The sequence below is a fragment of the Vanessa tameamea genome, chromosome 29 (genome assembly GCF_037043105.1).
Source record: "Vanessa tameamea isolate UH-Manoa-2023 chromosome 29, ilVanTame1 primary haplotype, whole genome shotgun sequence".
Classification (NCBI taxonomy): domain Eukaryota; kingdom Metazoa; phylum Arthropoda; class Insecta; order Lepidoptera; family Nymphalidae; genus Vanessa; species Vanessa tameamea.
In genome coordinates, this window is record NC_087337.1 from 2,940,814 (window position 1) to 2,952,199 (window position 11,386).

General features: G+C 37.7%; 2 protein-coding genes across 2 annotated transcripts; both read right to left on the minus strand.

The window, feature by feature from the left end:
* Positions 1-8,531: 8,531 nt before the first annotated feature.
* Positions 8,532-9,544, minus strand: LOC135194412 (histone H1B-like). Its single transcript, XM_064219828.1, has one exon. It carries the CDS (start codon positions 9,424-9,426, stop codon positions 8,635-8,637), a length of 792 nt encoding a protein of 263 aa, XP_064075898.1. The 5' UTR covers positions 9,427-9,544; the 3' UTR covers positions 8,532-8,634.
* A 1,082-nt stretch (positions 9,545-10,626) lies between these two features.
* LOC135194354 (histone H4) lies at positions 10,627-11,279 on the minus strand. Its single transcript, XM_064219682.1, has one exon. The coding sequence runs from the start codon at positions 10,998-11,000 to the stop codon at positions 10,689-10,691; it is 312 nt and encodes a 103-aa protein (XP_064075752.1). The 5' UTR covers positions 11,001-11,279; the 3' UTR covers positions 10,627-10,688.
* Positions 11,280-11,386: the final 107 nt, after the last annotated feature.

An 11,386-nucleotide genomic window follows, 5' to 3' on the forward strand; every position in this document is an offset into this window, starting at 1 on the left:
TAATGTTATTAATCGCGGATCGCTGCTCTGTACACACTGGCGGAGTATTGAAATAAAGTGTTCTATGAGGAGCTTCCTTCACTTATAAAGGCTCGATTTTACAAATCACATGATTCACAATAATGAACAGAAGAGTCAAAATAGCGTCTTATTTAATGTCAATGTTATCAATACAATTCGTTTTCGCAATTAAATCATAATAATTATTATTACAGAATTTATTTAAACATACATTAAATAATGTAAGCGTTTTTGTAATCATTTAATTATTTCTTACTTAATCTGTCACACGCGATCTTTATCTCTAATTAGCTTATGATTATGTTTCAGTTGTTTAAAAGTTTGAAAATGTAACAGATGTATACAAATAAAATTGTTATGTTGGTAAGTAAAAAAGTATAATACATTGTAATTTACTTTGCGTGGAGAAATTAGCTACCTGTTTGGTAGGTTTGGTCAAATTAGTATACCCGGCAAAGATTTTCGGTTGGTTCTCTTGGAGGTAATTAATGAGTCCCTCCAGAACCTCCATGGGGTTGGTGACCATAGTAGCGGTCCTAACGGATGCGTGAGACTAACCTACAATCGCACCGGACTACTCAAGGCTATACAGTATACACTGCACCTTTTTTTTTTTTCGAATGACCAGTAGCTGTTGGCTAGAGAGTGGCCTCTACAGCGTCACCGGGCGGGTGGGCGAGTCGTGGAAGACTCTGCCGGATGGTACACTGCACCGAAGCGAGCGATCATTTGAACAGACAATCACACGAGTCGGCTGTCTGAATCGGGATGTCTGTGACGCTGTTGTAGCTTCCCGGTGTGATTGTATATATTGCAAGTGTTGTACAAAAAGTTAATAGCGCGATTCAGGATCATAAAACGAAATAACTATTTTTGTTTAGCGAATAAAATAAGAAACATTCAGTTCGCTTGCTTCACATTGATATGATACTATGGTATTATAACATTACACATGAAAATGTACTCAAGAATAATATTTACTATGAATATGAATATCAGCTTGTTTCATTGCCTATCTACTTGCCTTGTGCGGGCGATTGATTGATTGGATAATATTATTATTTCTAACAATCTTGAATCACAAAATCTTAAAAAATACAAACTATAAAAAAAAAATCTTGACATTCAGTTAACCTTTGCGCGCTGATAGATGGCGCTGAATGTGTTTTTCAATGCAATTTGTCGTCACGTAACGCAACAGTCACGTATTTCTTTTTATTATATTATGTTTTTTTTCATAATGTCATATTCTACTAAAATACAAATACTACCCAGGCGGCGCCGCACGTACGAGACAAGTAATGAACATTTAATGAAACAGGCTGATATTTATTAATAGTTAATAATATAATTCTTATATAAATTTATTTATTTTCGTGCATATCAATATGGAACAACTGAATAGAACGTTCCTTTTTTTATTCGGTAAATAAAAACATGAGAAAAAAAAACGTTATAGGTATGAGCCTGAATCGCACTTTCAACTTTTTCTACGATACTTGCTATATATACAATTTCATCAACATTCCAAACATCCCGCCCTATTCGAGCCGGTGTACCGCAAGGTTCCGTGCTCTCTCCCATCCTATTCTCTCTGTACACCTCGGATATCCCGAGAACCAGAGCCACAGAACTCGCCCTCTTCGCGGACGACACAGCCGTGTACTCAACGTCCCGCTCCCCCGCCCTCATCAAGACGCGTCTTCAATACGCGATGAACGCGCTTGGCGCGTGGTTCCGGAAATGGAACATTGCACTCAACCCTGATAAAAGTGCAGCAGTGTACTTTTCGCACTCAACCCGTCGCCACCCGGGGTCAATAACCCTGTACGGCAAGGGAATCCCCTGGCAACCTAAGATTAAATACTTAGGTGTAATTCTAGACCGACGACTATCGTTTAGGCTTCATATAATATAAAGAACAAAGCCGCCTTTGTTCTAAGTAGATTGTACCCGCTACTATGCAAGCGAAGTAAGTTGTCCCTTAGACATGAGGTCACAATTTATAAAACTTGCATACGACCCATTCTCTCCTACGCTAGCGTAGCGTTCGCTCACTCGAGTCCTCACAACATAGCTAGGCTTCAAGCGATTCAAAACCGCTTTCTACGCATTGCCTCGGGCTGTCCGTGGTACATGCGCAACGTAGACCTCCACAGAGATTTTAAAATCGAGTCAATAGCTAAGCTATTCAAAGATCTCTCAATCCGATACTTCGACAAAGCGTCGCAACACTCAAACCCACTCATATCCAAGGCGAGCAAGTATAGCCCCTTGGAGTTACCCTATCCGATCCGTAGGCGTCCTAAGCACGTCCTACACGATCCCGTCGACAGACTTACTGCCGACAACTCAACTCCCACAGTAGGTACATACAACACACACCGACCCCGCCGGCGGGGTCGAGGTCCCTCTTACTTACCGCCCCGTCGACGCCTAGGCGTGCGACGTTGAATGCACACGTCATTCCTCCCTCGAGTCGACGACGGCGTCCTAAGCCGAGGTTCGGCCTCACAGGAGGCGCCCTTAGGACGCGCGTATTCTGAGCCCTTAAGTGGGCTCCCAACACAAGGCTTGAGTAGTTTAGCTCGCCTACCCCACCCGGTGACGCTGTAGAGGCCATTAGGGCCAACAGCAACTAACATTTCGAAAAAAAAATTCCAAACATGCCCGGGGCACTAACCTTTAACGGTAGACCCATCGCTTGGCGTAACGTAGCCAAATACCTCGGCCTCACATTAGATCGGCAGCTAACTTTCAGGCCTCATATCAATAATACAAGGAACAAAGCATCCTTTGTTCTAAGTAGACTATACCCGATGCTATGCAGGCGTAGTAAGTTGTCCCCTAGACATAAGGTGACACTATACAAAGCATGCATCCGTCCCACCTCCCACCACCACCACCTACGCTAGTGTCGTATTCGCACACACTAGCGAACACATTATAGCCCGCTTACAGGCTATACAAAATCGATGCTTACGCATGATGCTACATACATACTACATCCGTAACGTTGACCTCCACAGAGACCTAGGACTCGACTCCATATTTTTTTTTCTTATTTATCTGATAACCCCCACCAATCCTCCCCATCAATTGGCCTTCACTCTGCATACGCTAGTGTGTTACATACGCACACAGTGGCGTACACAACATAACCCGCCTACAAGACTTTACAGAATCGATGTTTACGCGTCATAGTCGGGCTGTGCTTATTTTATGCGTAACAATCTAAATAGAGACTTAAAACTCGACGCCATCACGAAGGTAGTTCCGTAGTTCCGTGCAAAACGCATTTCCAGATGAATGTGCTTATCAAATCAAATTATACTTTATTCAAGTAGGCTTTTACGAGCATTTTTGAATTGTCATTTAACAAACTATTTAAAGTAAAGCTACCACCGGTTCGGAATGTAGATTCTCCTAACACTTTAATAGTGGTATCTGTTGGTTTACAGTATTTTTTTTAGTACGAATGTATTTTTTTTTTCGAAAAAAAATTATATTCTTATTATTAACCAAATATTTATTAGTTATAATATATATAGCTATTAGTTATAATATATATAGTAATAGCCGAAATATTTTTTGGGGCTCTTTATTAGAAAGTTCAACATTTTAAAGTACTTTTTCAATCATAGTTTAGTAGAATACCCTATTCTTATGTTGCATGTACTGTACACAACGTACATACATTTATGACATATTATACAATGACGACCTCCGTGGTCGTCTAGTGTATACACCGGTTTTCATGGGTGCGCCGCTCCGAGGTCCCGGGTTCGATTCCCGGCCGAGTCGATGTAGAAAAAGTCATTAGTCTTCTATGTTGTCTTGGATCTGGGTGTTTGTGGTACCGTCGTTACTTCTGATTTTCTATAACACAAGTGCTTTAGCTACTTACATTGGGATCAGAGTAATGTATGTGATGTTGTCCAATATTTATTTATTTATTATTTAAAAAATATATATTTATACAAATTTGCATTTTTATAAGACTAATGCTTAATTTCTATGAGTACTTAGTTTCTCGGGATAATAGACATTCCGAAACGGTCGATGATTCCAAGGTATTTAAATTAAAAGTTTCCAAAATATTCAAAAAGAAAGTATAACGCATCTACGTATACTTATAAATTTGATTGTTCTATCATTAACAAATAGTTTATTAAATAGAAATATATTAAATTAGACCTTATATACTTCAGAATGTCTTACAACGAGAAATGTCTTAGACGATACAAACCGCTATGTCTCTGCGTTTGTGTAATATCTTTAAAAAAATATATTTAAATAACATATTGTAAAGGACAATATTTATCTATATTAAAATCACAGTGTATTTAAGGTACTTAATTGCTTAAAATCGCTTCGAAAATAAGCCATTATTTCTCGTAAGAAGTAAAGGATAAAAAATGGTTATTGTGGGTTATCCCTAAGAGATAGACATATACTACTGCGGACTTTTTTGAAGTACATTATGTTCATCTATCTCGTACCGTTCAACAAGCGTTTGCAATGTAAGCGCAAATGAAACCTCTAAAATGATCAGTGTTTCTGTACTATCTATATTGTACATGTATTATATATAAAAACCTTCCTCTTGAATCGATCTAACTATTAAAAAAAACCGCATCAAAATCCGTTATAATTTTAAAGATCTAAGCATACATGGGAACTGACAGCGATAAGCGACTTTGTTTTGTACTATGTACTTACTAATAATAAAATACTTTGATAAATAATATACTTTGCATATATATAATAAATCTTCATCATCTATAATGTATATCATAGTATAAATAATGTTAATATCAAAATACAAATATATTATGTAATGTATACTTACTTTCCTAAATTTCTTCTTAAATACTTATTTTTCTAACCTAACGACCGGGCAATAAAATATTAACTAAAAATATAAAATAATTTATGGCCTCGATAACGATTTTGTGACGCAATTATCCTCTTTACACGTAAATATTAAGAACTATTATCGTTTGAAAATTAACGTACCTGTCAAATAAACAACATTTCTCAGAATTTTTGTAACCGCCCGGCCTTTCTTTTGTTCTACAATTTATTGATATTATGCAAAAATAGTCTTTCTGCTTAAAGCGCAAAGCTCTTATTTGGATTACTATTTTGTAAATAGGACGTTTTGTAAAAGTTTTTCAATATTTTAAATTATTATCGTTACAATTTTTAAGTTTATTTTATATTTAGTTATTTGTGCTCGAACACCGCGCTGTAAGGTCGTGCGACATTTTAGATAGTTAATGTGTTTCCTTGTTTATTAAATAAATTATTATTGAAATATAGAAAATTAGTTCAGTATTTTAGCAGTAGTTAAAAATGAGATGTATTTTAAGAATATATATTTTTGTTATTAATAAGTGATTCAGATGGGTGAATATTTATGTAAGTATTTTTATATTTTAACGTTTTTGATCTTTTCGACACCTACAATTTATACTACGCTAACTCCAATTTTAGTGAAAATGGTTTTTTTATGGCAAGTTGCTTAAGATATGTTTTTTTTGTATGTATTAAAAAAATTGTGAATAGACTTTCGAGTTAGCGTTAGTATAAATTGTTGGGTTCGTTTTATGATATTAGTGAATTTTAAATGACTACAGTTTATTTATTAAACAATTAGTGAAAGTGTTATTAACAATAATTTCTGATTTTTATTGTACATTGTGTTGTACGTTCATTTGTATTTATAATTTTATACGCTTAAGTGCTGTCCTCGATTTTAGATGGGTCTTTCAAAATCCAATCAAATATTATTTTTTAACTCTTAAATATAACGGTTCCGACCTTACCGAACTTAAATAAAAAAGTTATTGCTCTTAAAGTGATATTACCACATATAACCGCGTTTATAGGTTATGATATTTCCCGAAAAAGTTAAATTACATTTTAAAGTTATTCGTTTTGTAATATATATTATTAAAGGCACTTAGTACCGAGTATTTTTATATTAGCTATACTTAAATGATATAATATTATTTAAAAAAAAATTACATAATTATCATATCTATGTATTTAAAAAAATTATTCTAATTAACTTCGTCTTTGGCGCTGGTCAACAGGTGGCACTGTTCTGAAGAATCAACGAGAGAATGGCATTGTGCAAATTAACAATTATTGGTTAGTATTATCATATTATCGTTATGACGCTTTTTATGTTTATTAAAATTGTGAAAGTTTTCATAATTGCGAGCATTGTTGTCGATATTTAAGTACAATTTATTGAATATAAAAAGAAAAAAAATAGCTTAAGATACCTGTATACATTTTCAGCATGGAAGTATGAGAAAACATTAATCTCTAGTAATTAATCCTTATAAGTTTTATTGTTGATGTCTATCTCTATACGAGTATTGATAACTTATATATGTATATGCGTTATAATTATTTTTATTTATACTCGATATGAAAATATAAATATCGAGTTTGTTTAATTTAACGGCCTCTAGTGGTTGCCGCAGAACTACATGAATTGGTTGTAAGTATCAGTTTGTTGTAGTAAGTACATAGATGGCGTTGTTTTCTTTTAGTGCAAGCAATAATTATCGTTATTACTTTTACTCCTCAAATTACAAACGACTATTTTTGTTTGGCACAAAAATATTCGTTATTACGGATTAACGTTAACACGTGGTTCGTACAATTGAAATATATGAAAAGTAATGTTAATTAAAAACAATGAAATTTTAGCGTACAACTATAAATAAAAATTATAAATTATTTTATTGGCATATTTTCTTTTTTAATTTTTTATTGTACTTTTGATTTATTATGAAAGAAATATTAGACATGTTGTGTCAATATTTATCTCTGTATATTAAAATATTGTTACTGATGCTTTTCAGGAACTCGGTGTGGAAAGCCGTAGTCTCCTTCAGCGAGACCAGCATGAGAGAGCGGAGCGGGAAAAGGCTCAGCAGAGAAGCCGCAGGCCTCGTATGCGTTATATCGATACGTCCCGCAGCATCTCCGATCCGTATAAAAGACCGCAATCGCAATGGTTTCAGTAGGTAAGACTATCACATAGCCCAAAGGGGTACCGGCTTAATCACTCAAGTTTTCTACGCATCACAATATGAGTAAGAGTTACCTTATTCGTAGACTAAGCACTTATATACGTACAATGCTCACGTCATTGCAACGTAGCCGCGTCCTAAGCTTTGAGTATTTTAGCTAAGCTGTAATATTTGTAAAAATATGGAAAAAGACCATACATGTGCTATTGATCCCAATAGAATTTAACTAAAACTTCTATCACCAAAGGTTGTCTGTGAGAGATCGCTATAAGCGATAAGACCGCCTTTGCGCGCCATTTGCCATTTGTTTTCGTTTCTCTAATGTACTCAATAATTGTTGTGTAATATATATGTTGTGCAATAAAGTATTTTAAATGACTAAATAAATTTATCCGTTGACAAAATATTAACCGGTAAAAAAAAAACCTTGAAAACTCAAAAGCATTTCATTATAAATAATAAGATTCAATCAGTAGTAACTCTAATCCCAACTACACGAACGAGATCATAATACGATAACCAATCAGAATCATTCTTTATCTTTAGTATTGAATGATTCGATTGGCTATAAACTATGCTATTTGATTGGTTCAGTGTTATTCGGTGATAATTGAGCGTGGATTAATCGTTCTATAAATATAGCGTAAGTGAAAATACGTATATTATTATTAAGGTCGGAGTCGGAGTCGGGAGTCGGGCAGTCGGGCGGGGCGGGGCGGGGCGGGTCGGGGGGTTTCGAAATGCGAATGCGAATAGAAAAATGAAGTAAAAATTGTATATATTTATTTATTTATTTATTTTTTTTTTTGAACAAAGAAAGAAAGAGATAAAGAAAGGAAGAGTCATAACAACGAAATAAAAAATAATATTAATAAAGTGAAATTAGTCGGGCGCGCGGGTGGTGTGTCCTTTTCGTGTTTCGCGTGCGAGCGATATATTTTGATAAAGATAAAATATAATAATAATAAACATGTACGTACGTATGTTTGTTTGTTTGTTTGTTTGTTTGTTTGTTTGTTTGTTTGTTGAATTTAATTGAAGACGTTCGAGTGTGCTGCTCCATCTCTATGATTGTAAATATTATAGATGGATAATGAGGTATGTGGATATTTTTATCATATAATATTAAATTTTTTTTTTATTTTTTTTTTTTCTTTCCGTTTACGTTTTATATTTTATAAATTTAGAATTAGTTTTGGAATTGTTCATCGTATCGTTCGAAACTTTAACTCATCTTATTCGTCGTCGTCGTCGTAGATTATTACGCACGACGACGAATATATTCGTTTATTATGTGAAACTTATGTTAGCCCTGAAAAGGGCTTTTTGTCGTGCGATTTACGCGCCGCACACGCTTGCATCGTCATCGTCATCGTCACAGTCTTCGTCGTCGTCGTCGTCGTCGTCGTCGTCGTCGACGCGATGGGATCGGACAAATGTATGTCATCGATGATGTTGTTTTTTTTTTTTTTTGTTGTTGTTGTTGTTGTAGATGATGATGATGACACTTTTGAAAGATGTCATCGTTATTATCACCGCTGCGGCGGCTGCAGGCGACTTACTTTTTAGCGGCGGCGGCGGATGCTTTCTTAGCTGTCGGTTTCGACTTCGGCGTAGCGGCGGCGGCCTTCTTCGGTTTCGGGGCTTTAGGTTTCTTAGTCGGCGGTTTCGCAGTCTTCTTCGCCTTCGATGCGGCGCCCTTCGCCTTCGAAGGAGCGGCCGCCGCGACGGCCTTCTTAGCGGCTGCCGGTTTCTTTTTAGCGGCTGCAGCTTTCTTATCCTTTATCGTCGCCTTCGCCTTCGATTTGGACGGCGATGACGCCGCCGCCGCCGCACCGGACGACGCACCGCCGGCGGCCGCTTTCTTGCCCGCGGCGGCGCCCTTGCCGGCGACGGGAGCGGAGGACGTCGCCTTCTTCGACTTACCCGAAGCGGCCGAGGATGCGGCCTTGCCGCCGGACGCGCCTCCGATTCCGGCACCCGCCGGTTTCTTCGAAGCGGACGATTTCGACTCTAGTTTGAACGAACCCGATGCGCCCTTGCCCTTCGTCTGTATCAGTGCACCCGATTCGACGGCGCTCTTGAGATACTTTCTGATGAACGGAGCCAATTTCTCAGAATCGACTTTGTATTGAGCCGCGATGTATTTCTTGATCGCCTGAAGCGACGAACCGCTACGTTCCTTCAACTCTTTGATGGCGCTGTTCACCATTTCGGATGTTTTAGGATGAGTAGGTTTCGCCTTCGGTTTCTTGGCGGCGGCGCCACCGGCGGCGGCCGCGGACGCCTTCGGTTTCTTCGCAGGGGTCGCCGGTGCCGGCGCTTCGGTTGCTATAGCTGTGTCGGCCATTTTATTTTATTTTATTTAATAAACTCACTACACAATCACACGAAAGATAAATATTAATAGTTGTAGTAGCAGTTGTACCGTGGGATAACAACGTATAACGATATAAAACGTGTCTGATATCGGACGGAGATCGACGCGGCGGAGAGGTCGCTAGTGGTAAGTCGAGTCCGAGCAATACCGTAAGGAGAACCGCGATGTCGCTAGACAATTTCTCGTACGAACGCTTAAAACTTTTCACTAACAGGTATCTTTTCGAATGCGATATTTATATAATTTAAAGTAGTTTTTGACCGTTCTATAACACAAAAAGATACCTCTTGAACCTATCGATCGTTTGAAAGTCGAATTCGTAGCACAGTTCGACAACGATGTGTACGAATCGCGTTTAAATTCGTTATAGTTCTAGTCGCGTACCTAGAGCCTCGTTTAAAAGTTATTTTATTCTATTAAAATCGTTTTAAACGTTTCGTTCTATCGACATATTGAAAGCGAAGATACCTCACTGATAATGTATAAAAGCGCAACTCTTATTCGATAATTTACTAACAATTTTAGCGTGTTCCAAGTCGACGTTCGTAAAACACACTACTACGCGAGTCGATATAAGAAGCACGAGAAAATGTTGTCTGATATGTGAATACTTATCGAATAATATATAAAATATAAACTATTACGATAGATAAATAATACGTGTTTCGAAAGAGAGACCACAGTATCGTATAAATAATAAAAATAATCTACAGTAATCGTGTGTAAGAGCTACGTTTAGAGGCGAGCCTCGAGGCGTGCGAAATATTGTTGGAGGCGCGTTCGTAGCGCGTGAAGTAGAGCCGAAAGAACGACGACGACGACGACGAAGACGAATAATTAGTCATATATAATAACGTTTGAATTGTAAACAGAAATTTAAAATTAAATAAATTAAATTACACACTCATTCAGATGCATGGTAAAGTATATTCTACGTTAACGATCGGTCGGTATTACGTCGTAGTCGTCATCGTATCTTATCTATACGATCGTTTTACACGCTTAGAGCTCTTACTCTTATATTCGTATTATTATTAATATGTATTATGTTATTATGTTTAATAGACGTCATTGAACGATTGAAACGAGTATTCAATGTGTATGTAGTATGTATAAACAGATCCATATGCGGCCCTGAAAAGGGCCTTTTTTATATTTAGTTTTCGCAGTATTATTTGTAAATTATTAATTTTTTTTTGTATAATTTTTCAAAATAAAACATCGAAAACATTTTAACCGCCGAAACCGTACAGAGTACGTCCCTGACGTTTCAGGGCGTACACTACGTCCATGGCGGTGACGGTCTTCCTCTTCGCGTGCTCGGTGTAGGTGACGGCGTCGCGGATTACGTTCTCGAGGAACACTTTGAGGACACCGCGAGTCTCTTCGTATATCAGACCGGATATACGTTTCACACCGCCTCTGCGTGCGAGACGACGGATGGCCGGTTTCGTGATACCTTGGATGTTATCACGGAGCACTTTCCTGTGTCGCTTCGCGCCTCCTTTCCCCAGACCCTTTCCACCTTTACCGCGACCGGTCATTTTCTTGTCTTCGGTTTGTCTTGTTTAATCTGAACGGCAAAGAAAGACGTACAGAAATCCGTCCGCTGTCGATCAGAGACGATCACTTTATGGTAGTCTCGTCGTTCTACGCTCGACTGATATATAAGCGCTCGACTAACTACACACGTATGCGTGTCGTTCGCTCCGTGTGCGAAAGAGATGGCGATATCTAAGTGCCATTAGATAGAAAGAGAAAGACTGATAGAGACAGCGTGCAGTCGAAAAAGCTATGGTAGGGATGGCGGCCGAGGGGATGGGGTAAGGGGGGAGTTCATGTATGTGTCTTGTTTATCGGGAGAATGGGGGGGGGGGGGGGTGAGATATTTTTGTGTTCTTCAAAATTGATATCTTTGCAATAATATTTA